At 40.6% G+C, this 18,552-nt stretch overlaps 2 protein-coding genes across 8 annotated transcripts in view; one reads left to right on the forward strand and one right to left on the reverse strand.

Annotated features, from left to right (window-relative positions):
* Window positions 1–803, forward strand: part of isca2 (iron-sulfur cluster assembly 2) — a 1,976-nt gene extending 1,173 nt beyond the window's left edge. Inside the window, exons 3-4 of the mRNA XM_032500334.1 lie at window positions 12–127; window positions 224–803. Of these exons, the coding sequence (XP_032356225.1) occupies window positions 12–127; window positions 224–398 (291 nt within the window). The 3' untranslated portion in view covers window positions 399–803. The remainder of the gene's footprint in view (window positions 1–11; window positions 128–223) is intronic.
* A 591-nt stretch (window positions 804–1,394) lies between these two features.
* eml5 (EMAP like 5) overlaps window positions 1,395–18,552 on the reverse strand; it is a 35,731-nt gene continuing 18,573 nt past the window's right edge. For 2 of the 7 annotated variants that reach the window (XM_032500299.1, XM_032500301.1), the window contains 32 exons: window positions 18,416–18,534; window positions 18,072–18,258; window positions 17,811–17,916; window positions 17,293–17,386; window positions 15,323–15,423; window positions 15,020–15,213; window positions 14,687–14,798; window positions 14,398–14,525; window positions 13,241–13,382; window positions 12,995–13,147; window positions 11,369–11,500; window positions 11,144–11,232; window positions 10,228–10,404; window positions 9,900–10,101; window positions 9,696–9,822; window positions 9,393–9,407; window positions 8,616–8,624; window positions 7,605–7,683; window positions 7,178–7,307; window positions 6,934–7,032; window positions 6,506–6,526; window positions 5,901–6,074; window positions 5,588–5,796; window positions 5,252–5,409; window positions 4,864–4,978; window positions 4,574–4,762; window positions 4,237–4,409; window positions 3,577–3,739; window positions 3,367–3,470; window positions 3,125–3,278; window positions 2,346–2,446; window positions 1,395–2,257 (listed from right to left, as the gene is read on the reverse strand). In XM_032500299.1, coding sequence (XP_032356190.1) covers window positions 2,221–2,257; window positions 2,346–2,446; window positions 3,125–3,278; window positions 3,367–3,470; window positions 3,577–3,739; window positions 4,237–4,409; window positions 4,574–4,762; window positions 4,864–4,978; window positions 5,252–5,409; window positions 5,588–5,796; window positions 5,901–6,074; window positions 6,506–6,526; window positions 6,934–7,032; window positions 7,178–7,307; window positions 7,605–7,683; window positions 8,616–8,624; window positions 9,393–9,407; window positions 9,696–9,822; window positions 9,900–10,101; window positions 10,228–10,404; window positions 11,144–11,232; window positions 11,369–11,500; window positions 12,995–13,147; window positions 13,241–13,382; window positions 14,398–14,525; window positions 14,687–14,798; window positions 15,020–15,213; window positions 15,323–15,423; window positions 17,293–17,386; window positions 17,811–17,916; window positions 18,072–18,258; window positions 18,416–18,534 — 3,993 coding nt within the window. In that variant the 3' untranslated portion in view covers window positions 1,395–2,220. Of the gene's footprint in view, window positions 2,258–2,345; window positions 2,447–3,124; window positions 3,279–3,366; window positions 3,471–3,576; window positions 3,740–4,236; window positions 4,410–4,573; window positions 4,763–4,863; window positions 4,979–5,251; window positions 5,445–5,587; window positions 5,797–5,900; window positions 6,075–6,505; window positions 6,527–6,933; window positions 7,033–7,177; window positions 7,308–7,604; window positions 7,684–8,615; window positions 8,625–9,392; window positions 9,408–9,695; window positions 9,823–9,899; window positions 10,102–10,227; window positions 10,405–11,143; window positions 11,233–11,368; window positions 11,501–12,994; window positions 13,148–13,240; window positions 13,383–14,397; window positions 14,526–14,686; window positions 14,799–15,019; window positions 15,214–15,322; window positions 15,424–17,292; window positions 17,387–17,810; window positions 17,917–18,071; window positions 18,259–18,415; window positions 18,535–18,552 lie in introns of those variants that run through there. The other 5 variants (XM_032500302.1, XM_032500303.1, XM_032500300.1 and 2 more) reach the window with 4 other exon arrangements.

The following is an 18,552-nucleotide window of genomic DNA, read 5'->3' on the forward strand; positions in this document are numbered from 1 at the left end:
TTTTAAACCAGAGACTAGGGGAAATCATGATGAAGGGCGAGTATCTGAGAATACATGTGGAAGGGGGAGGCTGCTCCGGGTTCCAGTACAAGTTTTCTGTTGACGCTAACAGGAATGAAGATGACAGGTAAACTGCTACTAATCAAGCTTTCAAGTTATTGAAGTACATTGGCTTCATTGTTTTCTTATCATCTATTAATCCAATCAACTCTCCTGCGTCCAGAGTGTTTGAGCAGGGAGGAGTGGGCATCATTGTGGATCAGGACAGCCTGGAGTTTTTGAAAGGAGCCACTGTGGACTTCAGCCAGGAGCTGATCCGCGCCACCTTCCTTGTGCTCAAGAATCCTCAAGCCGATCATGGCTGCTCCTGTGGCAGCTCCTTCTCTGTCAAACTGTAACCCTACTTCCCTTTGTCAATGTTAATTAATGCCCCGGTTTACCAGTGTATTAGGTACACACATACAAAATACAAGAAAACATTATAGACACATCTCAACACAATGCATCCTAACCACTGGTTTTGTAGGTATGAAACTACTTGAATTGAATGAGAGAGGGAACCATTAATCATTGAGCTATTTTGCAGATAGTGACAGTCAATGGTCATTAACTGCTGAGTTCACAATAGTCAACAGTAATCTGACCTGTTTTAAGCAAAACAAAGGCTCAGTTGAGGTGTTAGAAAATGCAGTGCTTAGATTTGCCTTTTGTGTGTAAAATATGTAAATAGGCTATATCTATGTTTGAAAAGAGCTAAGCTATACCACTTTTGTTTCATCTAAAATAAAACCGAGTGAATTTCAGATATTTATGTCAGTGTTTTATATGCAAATTGATGTTATATAATCTATTGCACTTACGTGATTCACTTCTTCATTACGTTAGAATGGTAAAAGGGCAGCCAGGAAATGTTTCTATATATTTATTATTGATAAAATTGGTTGGTTTAAGCGTTGATTGTTTCATTACAAGCATTAATTTGTATAGATTTATGTTACCACTGTAAGTGAATACATATTACTCAAAGTTTAAGTTCATGGTTGCTATTTTATTATTAAAGTGGAATTTTAGAAACATCTCACAAAAAATTTACAAAAAGAATATATACAAATGATATTTACACTGGTAGAATGTAAATCAAAATATGCAGCAACAGGGTTTTGTATAGTTAGTCTTAATACAAGGAGCAAAATGTTTTGCACTTTTCATATTTTCTCTGGTAAAACATTCCATTTAAGCATTATATCTGATTACACAAAACATTAATTTACTGTTAAAAAAAGTCACACCATTCATATTCATGAAAATGCGACAATAATACATCATAGCAGCACACTGAAAAGTGAGAGAGAATTGCAACTGTGTTTGGAAACATCAATTTACAGCTTTTTTTTGTTTTTCTGAGGAATTTGGTTCAGACAGATCGTCTTCCAGTAAGCCATGCACACCCACTAACCACAAACAAATCTTCAAACAAGTACACACGTTTAACATGTCATGAGGGGAACACTGTCGAGGGAGGTTTGAGGTAAACCAGTCAATAACACGACCACATAAACAAACCATAAATGAACCATCAGGGTAACACAGTGACCAGGTCAGGTGTACAGTGCATAGTATGCTTTGGCATGCTGACATCCAGAACATAACAGTGGATGTTACATTCAGGAGGAAGGCCACAGGATTTGGAATCACCATTAAAAATAAAACAAAGAAATGACATGATCCAAAAAGTAAAACCAACATAATACAAAAAGAATCCAAACCCTCATAAATTCAACACTCAGATTAAGGCTAATTCAGTTTGCTACATTTTTTTAAAAATGGCAATGTCAATAGCACAATTTCATAGGCCTGCCAAGTGGCAAAACTGCCATTTAGGACATACAAGTATGCTCATTCTTAAAAATAAAAATAAAAACATCACTGAAATGATATGCACATATTGTATCAGAGAAATGTTTTTCTTTTTTCAAGGATAATGTGAGGTTGTGAGAGCAGGGCTGTATGGCCTCTGCCTGTGTTCACAATCAGGACTATGATAAAAATGACCCTTTCACATTTGCATGCACCTAGTTTTGAGGCAGTAAATCAGATCACCACACATTTACAAGCTGCCAGGTCTGTCCTCGTCGTGTAAATGCATCTTTTAGCAGAATCTTTTCTCGGGAGAGCCACACTGGGAGACTTTCTGAGGCAAGGAATGTCCAGGTGTGATCTTCAGTGAGGGGCATGGACACACCTCCACACAAAGAGGCTGGAAAGCAGACAGAGGAAAGGATGCATTGCTTAATATTTGATTTTCATTTTGTCAATTTGTAAACTATTTAGAGCCTCAGTCATACCTTCTGTCATCTCCACCGGCACTAACGACAAAGCGATCTCCATTTGTGAAGCGTACATTAGTCAAGTGAGCAGAATGGCCCAGAAAGCGTTTGTGTTTGGCCTGAAAACAAATTACATACACATGATGCAGGTGGCATCTTTCAAATTAAAGTCAGCAGATTTATCTATTAAGTGGCTTTGTTATTAGCTGCAGTTATGTAATGCCACAGACAGACACATATTAACACTGTATTGCACACACAGATATTACAAAGATTGCACAGTGATATCGGGGCATTTCCAGTTAATACATGGTAAATAACTCCATCATTTAATCTAAATCACACAATTTAGGCAAAACTACTTTCTCAGTAGATGAAAGAAGAATGCTGAATAATGGTCACAGTTTGAAAGATGTGTAAAAACAACCATTCAAAAGATAGCATGTCAAGTCTTTATTGAGTGATTGTATAATCTTCTGAATTACTCTGATGGTACATGTTTGGGTTTGTTGAAAAACGAGACAATCCTGGTGAAAATTTGTGTTGTTTTGAGCCCATATCTGACAGTTCAGTCAGATACATGCCTTTTTTAATGCCACTACTGGGAGGCTTCAAAGTCAGGAATTGTCCATCTCTACACATTGTGGCTTTAGGATTTCAGTGTTATTTCAGAAAGGCATAGAGAACTATTACACATTTTCATCATTAGGCAATTGCCATTGTGTTGATATCAATGTCAGAATAAATCACGGCTAACATAACAAACAGTAATAATATTAGTATGCAACCATACTTACAAACTTCTCTGGACATGGAAAGTCAAACAGCTTCACCATTCCAAAGTCATCGCCTGTGACGATGTTAAGGCCTGAGTGGGACACACAGGCACAGGTGACGTCTGCTTTATCAGTGTTGCGGGACCAGATCCCTATGACCTCGTCCCCAAGGACACTGTATACAGAGAGAGAGAGAGCAATTCTATTTAAAAACCATTACCCTTCCAACATGCACGTGTTGGTCTCAACACCCTGACTCTCACCTTGTCCAGGTAGCCCAGGTAATCCTGTCGATATGGGCCTGCTCTGTGACCTGCTTCCCAGACGGCACCTCGTACACGAGTCGTTTATAAGCACCTGTGGATATCTGTTTCAAGGCATTAGAGGTTACAGTTCTTACAGCCAGCCAGCTAGCAGCTGAAACAAACATGCCCTCTCACAGCAAAGTTGATGAACCATCTCACAGCCTATACCTGGATGTAAGCGCTGTCAGCAGAAAAGTCCATCTGCATCACAAAGCTGGGGATGTCTCTGCAGCAGTTGATGCGGTTCAGCTGCGGGCCGAGTGTCAGGTCGTAGAAGTCAACTGCACTTTCCGTTGAGCCTACGGCCAGGTAACACGAATTTGGACTGAACCTGTAAGAAAGACAGACAGTGTTACAAAAGTTTGTTTTGTAAGATTTGCTTTGTAGTGTGTATAGGAGGTTTGACCCATTTCATTCTTGAGTGACAAATGTTTATTCGGCATATCTTTCAATCTAAAAAGTTTAACATGCAATTAAACAAATTAAGGATAATGTATTAAAACTGATAGAAATTAGGCAGGGCTTCCCTAGAGGACCCAATTGGGTCTCAAATAGGGCCCAACTGAACTATCTGTCCATGGTCAATATGGACCCCAAAATAATTCTGAGAATTTGGAGGGTAGAAATAATAACAAAACAGGCTAAGAGGCAAATCAACGGAGCCTGTTTCCTAAATAGTTACAGAAAATCTTTCATAAGGCTGAGAAAAGACGTAGACATGTTAATCAAATATAAAAAAGGCAATATACCTCAATATACTCAATATACCTACTTTTCATCAATGAACCCAAGTGTACGTACCCAAGTGCCATACTCTTCTATCATTACCTTATATCCTGGATAGGAGTGCGCCGGTCTCTTTTCTTTCCCCAGATTTTAAGGGAGGCAACCAGTAGAATGATGAACTCTCCGTTCTTCATGCCGATGGCCACCATGTCTCCCTCAGGACTGTAACTGATGGTGCGCGCTGGGTGGCCCAAGTTCACCTTATTCAGCATCTTCTGTTTCCCGAGGCCATGCAAGATCAGCACATACTTGTTATTAACATCATTTTGTGAATGAGGACAACCATCATAATCCCCTTGATAAAAGCAACATATTGACAGGATGATAGTACTAGGTAGAATTGACATGGTTCTGAGGGAATGGAGGCAACCTGGCTGACCTTCTCTGGGATGTCCCACAGACGAACAGTGCCATCTTCTGCCGCAGACAGGAATACGTCTCTGGAGGGATGGGTGCCCAAGCCCCAGATAGGTCCATCCATGTGTCCGTTCACCAAAATGTTACACGCTGCATTCTTCTCTCCTACTTCAATGATCTCTGCATTCCTGGTCCCCACAAGGATTTTACCCTGACACAGAATCAGCAAAAATATAATTATTTAAAATACACATGATGAAGTTTGCAATTAGTTTGATCATTTTATTGAGGGCAATATTATCTGTAACCTACCTTTCCTCTGCATACAGAGCGAACGCAGTCTATAATCTGTCCGGTTTCTAATCGAAACGCACGGCAGCGTTTCAGCTCCTGGTCCCAGAGCTTCAGAGCACCTCCCTCCTTTGACCTGTGGAGAAAAACATATGTGGATTTCATCCCTCAGCTGATGAAATTCACAGCTTTAACTAACATGTATGCATTTCTCACATGTATGTAGTCGTATTGTTATCACATTCATTTAGATGAGAACACTATTGCAAGCATCAGTAAAATGAATACAAAACTAATCATAAAAGCAAAGGGATGTTTTCCATTATCTGGTATTAAGGCCATCCAGTCCTGCTAGTGTGAGCTCACTAATATGTAGTATAGTGTATTAATGTAACAGAGCAGCACTCACGGTCTTTCCTTGCCCCCGGTGACAATGAGGCCATCTCTCAGTGTGGTGTACATGGTGAAAACAGGGCCCGTATGAGCTTTGGCCACAATTCTTACTAGAATGTGTTCCTTCCACACACACACATCCCCACTTATGGTACCTGTAAATGTCAAGTTATTCTGAAAAGAAAACAAATCTGCACTAATCTAGTGGCCTAATAGAGCAAAGCAATGCAAAAACAATTCACAGCACATTAAAGCAGACAGTTTGGGATCAGATAAACTTTAAAGTCAAATTATGAGGTCAAATGTAAACATTTTTAAGATTTTACATCTATATTGGTTGGAAGTCACTTACAGCTCCAAATGCTACAGACAGCATGGTCTGCATCCGGGCATCCTCTACGGAGCTCAGCACACCTTTTTTGCTGAGCAATGCGCGACCAGCTAACGTCCAGAAACGCACATGCTTGATCCCCACAGACACAAAGTGTGTGTCAGAGTCCGGACGGAATTCAGCCACAAAGATCCTCTGGGTGTGACCTATCCGGCTGGCCACTTTGGCACCTGAAAAAAAGGAAGCAGAGCGCCGTGAAAGATTGATCTGTCAACTTTGGTGGGACGTTCTAATTCCAAGAATTAGGTCAAAGTGTACAGGAAGATTGTTTTACCTTCCTGCCACTTCCAGATGGTGACGGTGTGTTCGGGGTCCAGGCCAACAGACAGCAGGAGTTTTCCTGTGGCACTGAAGCTGATGGAGCAAACCCCACCGGAGTGGAAACAACGGAGCACCGATAGCGTCTGCTTCGTCATGGCGTCCCATACATGGATAGATGGAGACGTGGCTGATGGACAGAGGACGAGAAAGAATTTCTCTAAATTTAACTAAATGCACTTCTTTCTTTCTTGCGTCCGACTCATGCGTAAACTCTCTCACTACTCAAAATATTGTTGGGTGGACGTTTGTTAGGTGTCTTGAAATTACATACTCAAATTTGAAAAAAACATAATAGGCTATAGTTCAGACAAATGCTTTCATAGCTTTTTAAATTATACTTTATTTTAGACGTTTATGTGATGTTTTGTGAATCTGCAACAAAGCAAAAGCGCTTCCAAACATGATTCTTAGAAATACAAATCAAGTGGCCACTAGATGGCAGTAACGTGGTAAAAACAATGAGTTGAAACCATACCGACTTTCTTTCAATAGTTATTGAATTGTCATTAACATCACACTTCCTGTTTTACACGAAAACTCATTTTGAAATGTCCTTACCTGACATGTCACCAGTATCACCTGAAAATAAAGACAAATCTAATTTATTGACAGATCCAACACATTATTTCGTAATTCTTTAAGACTTTCTAAGCGGTAGTTGTTTTTGCATTCAACAAATGCTTCTACTTTCAAAATGCTGTCGTGTGTATTATTATTATTATTATTATTATTATTATTATTATTATTATTATTATTATTATTATTATTATTGTGTGTGTCTCTCTGTGAGAAATGCAGCATGCGCAGCAATCCCCAAACTATTCATGTATGCAAAATGTGGTAATTTTGCTCTATAATACAGAAAAGCTTGTAGGAGGGGATTTTTGTCTGTCATGTACAATAATCCAGCTGCACAATTCACAACACAGGATACAAGGAAGAAAAATGGCGCTGTGACACAGGAGGTCGACTTCTCACAAACATACCTACTTGGCCTGTTGCCACCACGTTGGGGAATTTGGGTGTTTGATTTATTGTCAGGCACAGAATTTCGTCACTATGTTCTACGTAAAAACTTTGGCAGGCTGTAAGAAAACACACACACACACACACACACACACACACACACACACACACACACACACACACAATGTAATACTTCTATGCTAGGTTTGCTTTACAAGTAGTGAATAGTCACACTGCAGTGCGTCCCCTAGACCATCTACTTACAGGTCGTCAAGTTAAGCACAATGCCAATTGAGGCAGTGTGGTAGATAATGTCCGCCCCCTCGTTTAGGTAGTGCACGTTATTGCGGCAGTCATTGCCACGGTAACCAAACACCAGCTCCAACACCAGGTCCTGTGGGGGAGTCAGAAAAAGGCCAGGAGAAAGTCAAAAAGGTCAACACCATGACAACTAGGAAGTTCAGAGACAGCTGCAGGCTGAAGTAGTACGTCAGTTTTGGATTACAGCATCATCAGAGTCCCCACAGAGGCTGTCTGAACAGAGCACACTGTTTCTTCAGATGGACTAATCACATTAGAAACCAGCATTTTGAATCTTTTTCTTGCTCCACCTCTTCACATAGTTCCCCACCTGTATACAGTAGATCTTTTAGTTTGCCGTGTTTTAGTAAGGACGTAAGGTCCTTCTTACCTCAATGGGTCTCTTCTTTTTGCCAACATTGTTGGTCTGAAGCTTCTCCGGCTGTGGCAGTGCTCTGCTGACAGGAGGCCTAAAACAGACAACTGGAATAAGAGGGCTGCTGCGGAGCTGCTTGTCCTGCTGATGATAATGATAATGATGATGTCAATATTGATTACATTGTTGACTATTCTGACTATTATGTAAAAATATTCCACTAACATTTGCTTATACTGTATGTGCACACAAACAGGTGATGTTTTATCTCAAAAGAAAGGAAAAGAAGTGGGATTTTTTTTTTTTAATTAAATGTCAAGTACACAAAGAGTTTATGTCAGCAAAGCAATAAAAGGATGATGTTTGAATAAGGTGACAGAGTGGGAACATTTCAATAGAGAGTGAAATGCTAAGAATCATCTGCTGTAAAAATTAAAACTAAAAGCGATGTACAGTATCACTGGAGCTGTGTCTGTTGTCCCCACACCACCTTCAGGTAGTCAGTCAATACAATTCCATTAAAGAGTCACGAATGAAATATTTGTCAGGATTTGTTGCTGGAAAATACAGATTCACTCATCAAATCAGCAAAAAATCTTTCTACGATTCCTTTGGAAGAAAATCTGTCTGTAATTACAAATATTTTTAAAGTGCATAGTTAAAACACAATGGTACAAAAAAACGTTTGATAATGCAAAGACTGTCACATAAGGACAAACTGTTACCATGATCTTCTTTTTACAGTCAATGCAAGGTGTAAGAAACACAATCAAGTCTCTAAAAGACAGACCGAACCCGCTGTGTATTTTTTTGAGGCCTTAATTTTTTAAGGGAAAGCTTAGACATACATGGGGAGAAAGGGAGGAAACGACATGCAGCAAAGGGCCACAGGTTGGAACCACAGCCGTGGCTGCTGCGTCGAGGACTCAGCAGCTGTACCTGGGCGCTCGCTCCACCAGGTTAGCTACCCCGGTGCCAGTGAGTATTATTTTAAGTAATAAAATAAGCATAAAGTAAACGGCTTACCTTGACCCTCTTCATGGCAGCAATAACAGAGAAAAAGTAAGAATTAGAAAGGTTTCTCACAGCGTTCACTGCTGCCCAGCGGACACACACACGAAACCCAACACCTCAGCCACTGAGGACATAAAACACAGGAGTCAGCACCATTGTGTAACCATGACAATTGAAGTCCTGACAACAGCTGCCCAGACGATGCTAGGTGGATGTTTGCATCATTGTCAAAATGACACACTTAAAGAGGGTTTATGGTGGTTTAATGATGGAAAAGTGTGATTATGCTTGTGAGGACCGTTTACTACCAGACATATAAACAATATTTCATTAAAAATACTTTAAATGAGAACTCCTTAAGATGTGTACAAATTGTAATATTCCTTCTTGTTTGATGTGTGAAGTTAATCCACTTTAAATATGCCACTTCCCTAGAGTCACTCACTATTAAAACCCATTCAGATATTGTTCTGCTGACTACAAAGATGGACTGAAGTAAATTAAATTCAAGCTCTAGTTTAACTGTTAGCCCAATTTGTCCTGCCCTTCAGAACAGCAGCTCATTAGCAAGTAGATTACCACCAAAATAATGTCAAAACACTGAAAAGTTAATTACTAAATGGCTATTGCTGGATTTGTCCTGAGGAAACTTCACAGACATCAAGGCATTTTATATCAAACATGATATAGTCGAATAAAGAGTTTATTCTCTGTAATCATACATATTTCAACTATGCCAACTGCCTAATCTTTAGTCCAAAATCAACGTACATGAACACGAGAGCTTACCTGACCACCCCTTGTCTTCAAGTAGAATGAAAGAACGAAGCAGGATTATGATAGTTGGACAGTCATTAAAGGAAAGAAGAAGAGCAGAAAAGGATGAGTTATTTCAAAAGGGCAGGGACAGGGCAGGAATTTCACGCAGGAAAAGAAAAGATATGTTAACTGAAGAAGGCAAGTTTGACTTCATCTTGATGCAGAAGCCTTTTGTGTACAATGACAAGCAGGAATTCCTAAACGTTATAATCTGACCGAGCATGAGCGTCCTTCTGAGCTGCAAAGCTTCATTAAAGCTTCAATGACGGATACCTTTCATCCACAGAGGGCTCTTTCAGCTGCAAGTGGGGTTTTACACCCGTCATGGGTCGCATGTTGGAGGATAAGGCCTTGATGGTGTAGTTGATCTCGTTCTCCCTTGTCACATCGCTGTCGTAACCTGGTGAGATAATGGTACAAATCTTAGCGATAGAAACATTCAATGGATAAAAACCTCAAAGGAAGCTAATCTCTGACCTCCATCATCCTCACTCTCGATGTCCGACTCCTCACTGTCGCACTGTTTGAATTCCCGGTGGCCCTCGGGCTCATGGGCCCAAATCATCAGGCATGTGTCACTCCCACCGACCGTCACCAAGAGACTGTCGTCATGGGTCCATCGCACATTGGTAACATGTGTGCTATGGGCCACATAGCGTTTGAACTTTGCATACTTCCCCTGGGGGAGAGGGATAACATTTTATAACACTGACATTAACACAGAAATTAACATTATATTTGCAAAAACCTTATGTCATGAGGCGTTTAAACCAGATAATACAAATAATTATGCATTGTGTCTTACCTTGACAGGGTATTTAAAGAGTTTGACATATCCCAAGTCATCTCCCGTTGCTAGCACCTTCCTGTCGTTACTAAGGCAGGCAGCGGTTACCTCAGTGACCTCGTTGATCAAAGGCCAGATGCCCTCAACAGATGTTCCCAGTACGCACGTCCATGTGCTCCAGTCGATCTTCTCCACCTGAGTCAAGTACGTAAAGATTAATTTTATATAGCACTTTTTGAAAGTTACAAAGTATCACAATAAAGTAATAACTATCAAACAAGCACAATAGTAACAAACACAAGAGCAACAGATTATAACTTAATTCATAATTCAGCCAATATATAGAGCCACAAATGTGTTCTCTTTATTAGAAAACGTGCTGCACCTTTTTGGACCATCTGCAGACGAGCTACAGCAAAATGTTAAAAACTGGTTCTTTAAAAGTCCTAGAGACTGCTGTAGGGTCTTTTGATGACACTTAGGGCAATCATACAGAAGGAAGGAAGTGCCAAACCACTATCTCTGCCTGTCATTTTGAGCCTGTGATTAAATGTACAGGAGAGGAGTGAAATGCATGGGAGGGAAAGAGGGAAAGTCGAAGACGAACCAGCAAAGGCATAGTAGGAGAGGACATTGCTCCAGCAAGACAAACCCTAGCAGCATCTACCACCTTGTACCCTTTTTTTCTTAATGCTTCCTCCCACTGTGTACCTCGCCAGATGTCTTGGCGAGGTACACAGATACAACATCCTGCTGTAGCAACCTTAAAACTATCCCACCTCCACTGAAAAAAGGTAGAACGATTCTAGTTAAAAGTGGACCGTGCTAATGCTTCATTCCCCTCCTCGATCCTCCTCTGATCCTAAAGGGAAAATGTGGGCCAACAACATAACCCCAACCAGGGCTTCTCTCTGTGCCTTTTCATCTTGCATACCTCTGTAGCTGGGATGGTCTGCCTCTTGCCGCGAGGAGCCTCGAAAAAGAACTGCTCTTTAGCACCGGTGTTGACTTGGAGTAGTTTTCCTAGGAATAAAAGAGCCCAATGGGCCGTGATGTTTAACTATGTATTTGACAGAGACATTTTGAATCGACAATTGGTTCTTTAACAGTTGTTAGCAAGGATTTACTGAGACAATAGTATTTAAGGAAGCATGTTTACCTCTTTTGTCCCAGTCCAGATGGGTAATGTAATTGAGGCATCCTTTGCACACCCCAACCCGTTTGCTGCTCATTACATTGTAAATATCCACAAAAGTATCTCCTGATGCTACTGCAAGGTACTTCCCAGAACCTGAGCAAACAAACGAAAGAGGAGAGTCAGTTTCAGACAGTTGCCCCCCCAACAAGCTGAAATATCTCAACAGCCATTGGTTATACTGCCATAAAATTTCATTCATGTCCACCTCAGGATCAATTGTAATAACTCTGGTAATACATTAACTTTTTATCTGATGAAGCTTAATGTTAGTTCATGCAGGATTATCATTCCTATCAGACAAACATCAATCACAGCCATTCTCACTTCAAGGCGGTCGTTTGAATGTGACTCTCTCCTCACTGGTCCCTGCTACGTTGACGCTGCTTCACTCACTGCTGCTGCTGCTGTTGCTGCTGGCAACGCTTTGCCTTCAACTCCTCAGCCTCCACCTTTCTAGTTCAACGTGACTCATGACTCAAATTTTAAAATGGTTGTCAATGTCTTTCTTTTGGCTCACTCTTTTATACCCAGGTGGGTTTCTGCATTGTGCTCCGTGTTTCAGCTTAGCATGCTGCTTGGCTGATCCAGGGAGCATTCTCAAGAGCGGAGCCATCAGCCATCAGCGCCAAGAATAAAGAATCTGTTTACATAAGGGTGTTAACAGTGTAAGTATGTTTGTATTATTACTTTTAATATTATAACTAATTCTATTTTTTTTTTTATTTCTTATGATAATTTCTTTCTCCTATTTAACCTGTATTTTTGTTATTCTGATGTGTGAAATTTTTTTCTTTGGAGCTGCTGTAGCACAGGAATTTCCCCAATGTGGGATTAATAATAGTCTATTTTATGTTGTCTCATCTTATCTTATAATTGTATTTTCATTTGTTGCAATAAATGGTTAAATCTATGATGAGAGTGTTCCTGACTGAAATGTCTGTATGAGGTCAAATATTTAATTTGTCCAATATTTTGGTCAATACCTGCAAAACTAATGGCATCACCATCATTCTCAGAGGCACTGCATGTACACTGTATAAATAATATGTATACAGGCAGTTATTGGTATAAAAGACATAGGAAACGACTTGAACAGGCAGGTTCTTATGTGTCATTGCGGACCCGCTTGGGAAGCCTTTACCATGGATTTTTAACTACTTTAACCATGCTGAAACCCATTTCCTGCTCAGCATTACACTGCTCTATACAGTGACCTATACTCTCAGATGTAGGCTCTCATTGGTGTTGGGTTGAGAAACAGGATCCCTTGCATTGTGGATTGAGGATGAGTGTCCAGGCAAAAGAGAGTTTAGTTTCATGTTCTTACTTTGTCCGCCCCCACTGTTTCTCCTTTTGCTACCTCTCTGTCTGGCCTTATTACAGAAAGCCATTCATTTGGGTCAACCCTGCAGCAATATCTCCCCCACTTACAGCAAGATGGAAATATGTGTACCTGCTGAACTTCTGCATCCTACATAGACTAAGATGCTTTGAAGGGCACATAGATTTTAGAGGTCAGTTTACTTCTCAGACAGAATATCAGGGTAGTTTAGTCAGGGTGAAGAAATGCGGAGGTGAGCGGCAGACCTGGAGAGAATCTGATATCGGAGATGATGTCCTTGCGGTGGTGGAAGGACACCAGGTCCTCCAGGGTGTCTGCGTTCACAATGAGGAAGCTGCCGTCATTCAGGCCCACCGCCAAAGCTTTGCCATCAGGGGAGAAGCAGCAGCAACGGCCGCCTGTGGAGGACAATGTGTTTGTTAAAGCCCTGGGGCCAGTACAATTCCTGTCAGAAAATACACTCATCTGTTAGTTTTTGAGCAGTGACTCACCTTTTCTGAGCTTGCGTACAGCCAGCATGCAGTGGCTGGGTGAGAGGTCCCATATGCGCAGGGTTTTGTCATCGCTGACGGTGGCACAGAGAGGGAGATGAGGATGAGTAGCCAGGCCCCACACTTCACCTTCCATGTGACCCTGCAGACACATACAACAGTGTAATAATTTCATTGGTTAATAGCTGACTCACTTTTAGGTAATAAAGGAAAAGGGAGCCTAGAAAGCCTAAAAATGAATAAATAAAAGTTGTATCCCTGTGTTACTCGATTTAGTTTTCTTTCTTTTTTTATGTGTAACTAAATGAGGGGTCATCATGGAATTAAGAAAAGTCTAAAAAAATCTGTTTTTGCAGCTGGACAGATTTCAAAGTCAGAAAAATACTTTTAAGAATGTTTTGGTCATATATGAACAACAACAACATTTATCTTTATTAGCTGTGTAATCAGTTAGATTTACCATGTATCCCATATTGTAATTCTCTTTAATGTTCCACAGTCTATTTACATAGACTGTTACCTAGACAACAGCTGACTGAAGATAACCTTTGGTTCTCTCATCAACTGATTCCATCTATCTTGTGTTTTAAAGCATTTGAAAAGGGCAATCAATAGAATTTGGCTCTGTCTGCATACAATTAGGGGAGCCTGGGAGATGCTGCAGGAGGATTGATCTAAATTAACAATCTCCCATTAAACAGCAATAATTCATTGACATTTATAGCCACCTCCTTGGTGATTCTGAGTTGTGGTGTGAAATAGACAGTAGTAGTGTTAAAATCCCACTAAAGGGCAAAGTTGGTAGGTTTGTATGTTTTAGCCTTTTAACCAGAAAATAGATATACATCTGTAACTGGTGACCATTTCAAAAAGCACAACCTGAATTTCTTAAGTTAAAACGTTTGCAGCCATAAAGCCACAAGAGCACCCTTGAACACACCACCAAGGCAAAAGTGTCACAATGCAATTAAAATTGCATCTTTAATATTTTAAATCTTTAATAACTTGGGAAAAGTCACCTTACAGCTACTGCAGAAAAACTCCAGGTAGCTTTCTCATGAATACCCTGTGTAGGATTGTAAAGTGTACTGTGGGTGGAATCTGATTATCATTAGACTTGTGGCAGGTTTTGGGGGTTATTTTTATCAGTATCTTACCTGGACCAGCAGAGTGATGGGGCCACTTTTGTCCACCTCCAAGATTTCTCCATTTTTGGTCCCCACCAGGATGTGGCCATGGCCCAGAGATATGGCACGTATGGAGGGGTTGTCCTCCAGGAGCAGCCCTGTAGAGTCAATGATTTATAGCGTGAGCAACCTTCATCTCCTCAGCTACAAGGATTGAATGTATTAACTCAATTTGCATTGGATGGTTGTCTAAAATCTTTGGAACCAAAAAGAAACCAAGAACAGTGAAAGATAACTGAGGACAGGATGATGTTTTTACCTTTAGAGCCTGGAGCTAGGACCGCTCGCTTGATAGCATAGGTCTTGAGGCATCTCTCAAAAGTGTCATCCCACAGAGCAACTATCCCATCCTTTCCTCCAGTCACAAATCCCTAAAGGGACGATAACATATTGGCAAATTTAAAGCGGCAAGGATATCCTGCTAGTCACTGTCAGAATAAATTCAATGTTACATACTACACACTATAACAAGATATAGACAAAAGCTAGACAAAAAGGGAGACTGGCAGAAAAATATACTTCTAATCTAATGTTCATCATTGATTTTATTCTGAAAAACTAGTCAGTAAAAAAGCCCCTTTCCCTGTGGTACCTTTTCTAGAGCGTGCACACTGAAAACAGGGCCGTCATGTGCCTTGACAGTCTTCATCAGGAACATGTCCCTCCAGATGCAAATGTCCCCCGTGCATGTGCCTGAAAACACCATCTCCTCCGACCAGCCGTACACAGCACACATCATAGTCTCCGTCTTCCCCATGTTCCCCTTGCGCCCAATTAGACCCCCACCTTAATAAAAAACAGTCAACTCACAGTGAGATGTGTCACAGCTAAGCCAAAGTTCTGCTTGTTAAGAGTCACTGCTAGTCAATAAAAATAAAAAAAACAGGGGTCTTACCAGCCTTATGCCAAAACTTCATATGTTTCACACCAGCTGTGATGAGCTTGTCAGGAAGGTAGGGATTTATTTTGACAACAAATATCTTGTCCTTGCTTCCCCTGAAAAACATAAAAAAATAAGGATGGAAGAAAAACAATAAATTGTAAACAATAAAATTCAAACATCCACGCAATTAAGACGTTTTTTCATGTTTTATCTCTTCTAAAACCTCGGTCTTGAGAGAAACAACATTTCATTTCTAATAGTTGGAATGACAAAATTGAAATATAAAAAGAATCCAAGGGCAGAGTGAACTGAGGATTCTTTAATTACGGCACAGAATTGCAGAAATAGTCCTCACTCTCTGTTTGTGCGTTTTGAACCAAACTGAGTTGCATAGTTTGGAGTATCAAAATGTTTTAGAATAGAATGTGTTTTCGGTGTTGTTTTAAAAACACAAATACATAATAACCTTTAAAAAATGAACTGAGCACGGCATGAGAAGGATTGTGGTAATGATACACATTCAGAGATGGCTCCCTAATAAGCATTACAAACAAACTGGAGAAATAAATACTTTAAGTTATCTAATCATAGCCCTTTATGCTCCTCTCCCTCTAACACCCACTCCCCCTCTCCCAGCTGAAGACTAGACAGTGGCGGTGGACAAGCTAGGCTTTGTCAGGCCCAATTTCCCTGTGCCCGCCTCACTTCATTGCCCACCAGGGTCTACAAAGGAGATTAGTGCAGCTCCAAGCTGTCCCAGAGCTGCAGTGAGAGCCTGGCACACAACACGCAGGAGAATGCACTGCAATGCACTGCTCCAAACTAGCCAGGGGGAATTCCAATGGAGTAGATGCTAAATGTGAACATCAAGTAGAACAAGTTACAAAGCAAAAGCAGAGATATTTTTGGACGGACTTTTTTCTAGTTAGATACTTCGGATTCCTGCTGGTTTCCAGGTTATATCTGGTACCTCATCTTTTTATTGTGTTATCTATTTATTCTGTATTATCATTTTGTGCAGCACTTTGGAAACCTTCTGTATGTTAAAATCGTGCTATCTAAAAAAAGTGGATTGGATTGGATATCATTTTACCTGACGTCAAATTGAAAATTGTATGTTCTGAACAAATGTACACCTCTCGTGCTTTGCAGCAAATCATTATGCAGGTCCAGGTAATCCATTGCATCAAATGCACAAGCCTGTTGTGTGTGCTCCATATCTGATTGCATGTATAGTTTACATCTTCTATGTACACAGCAATCATTTTCATCATTTTCTCCAACGTGATAGGCGATCAATCGGTCACACTTGAGCTCAGAATTGTGTCGCCTTGGACACTTGTAAAGTGGTAAAGTAAGCCTCATCTTTTATGTACTTTTAAACATGTGGAGTTTTATATTTAGTCCTCATGATCCAATTAGTTTTAGCCACTTTCCATTTATCCGTTTTTATTACTTGATTATTTTTGCAACCCGTTTGTAGCGCATTGTACCTCAAAAACACACACACAAACACACACACACACACACACACACACACACACACACATTTATATGTACATTTAAAACATACGATTTTATTTCCTTGTCGATATAAAATCTACTATATCGTGTAAAGTGCCTAAACTTGCCCATGGAGATTAAAAGTATTTCTCTTTAATTAGTGATTTGCATGTGGGGCCCTGGGGCAAATTATACTATAACCATTCAGACTCTGTCAGGGTTAAGTGTTGCAGTAGAGACACCTCCTATTATGAATAGGAAATTCCCCTTCTTCCTCTCCTCCATCAATCACGCTGTCAGCTCTGCACAGCAAAGTGGCTTCCATTTAACTCTCATCAATAAATGTCCATATTTAAACGAAAAGCGCTCAAACACTCTTTTGAATTAATAGGAAGGTTTGTCAAAGCTTTTTGGTCATGTGGACAGCACATACTGCGTGATGAAAGGCCTGAAGGCAGCCGTGTAAACACTGTACTAACCGCATGGCAGAGAGCTTCTCCCCCTTCCTCCAGTCCCATAGCACAATGGTGTGATTGTCGTCCAGGCCCACCGAGGCCAGCCGTTTTCCATCCACTGTGGAGAGAAAACCAAAACCATTCATTACAGCACAGGCAGCACCAGCTCCTGCTTTGGTTTAGTGAAGTTTGGGCCTTGTTAGCCACATGAAAGCAGCCCGGTGGGTTTGATCTACGTGATTAGCTGACACTGACAAACAGATCAGCATGCTGCCTCTGTCTGGGGCCAATTATTAAGAGAAGGGACATGAACAGCTCTATCTTGATGCCGTCACACTTCTGAGACTAAAAGAAAGCCGAAATAGTTTTTTCAGTGTTGCTTGTAAAGTGGGTGTCTTGTAAATGTTAAGGTTTCTTTTATGTGGGAAAACAAGTTTTTTATTCCCCTGTGAAAGCAGGATGTCTTTAAGAATTTGTGAAAATAAAAAGTATGTTATGTATAATCTGTCTGGATAAAAGAACTTGAAAACAGTCTGAAATACCAGAAAAGTCCAGAGCGCACACTCCAAGCTGGTGGAAACCCCTCAACACAGACATGGGTTTTAACGTTTCTGTGTCCCATATGTGGATGGAGGAATCTCTGCCGACCTGGTGGACAAGAACATCCAAAGTATGTACACAATCTACTTAGTTCAACCCATTCACACAAGCTAATTTTGAGTCTGATATGGCAAAGAATCTCCCTCAGCTCATCTCTGATGAGCAATAAAAATAAACTAAAAGAAACAAATAGTTTATGTTACCTGGCCTGTTGCTACAAAGTCCTTCATGGGGTGGATAGCTAGACAGAGGATGTCATCATCATGGCCCATGTAAAAACGTTGGGTATTCTGCTGTCTGTTGTACACAACCCCAATGGCAGCTACATGGTAAACTATCTCTCCGGTCTGGGTGTAGAACAGGTTGCTCCTGCAATCATAACCCCTGTAGCTGCAAACAACAAAAGAGGAAAAAGACTATGGTATATTATGGGCTTAACTACAAAGTGAGACGTCTCCAATTTGTAAATGTTTGTCTACTTGAAATCCATCAACTAATATCAGATTTTCTAGAGATTCTTTTTCATGATGCTACAGAGTAAGCCTACCCATGAATGAAGTGCAGCTTCACCCCGCTCCCCGGTGCTCGCTCTCTTTTCTTCATGGCCGTTGCTCGATGCTTCTCTTTGCACTGCTCTTTGAGTTGAGGTAGATCTTCTTTATACACCTGGATACACATGGAAAA

This window comes from Etheostoma spectabile, chromosome 20, assembly GCF_008692095.1.
Source record: "Etheostoma spectabile isolate EspeVRDwgs_2016 chromosome 20, UIUC_Espe_1.0, whole genome shotgun sequence".
NCBI lineage: Eukaryota > Metazoa > Chordata > Actinopteri > Perciformes > Percidae > Etheostoma > Etheostoma spectabile.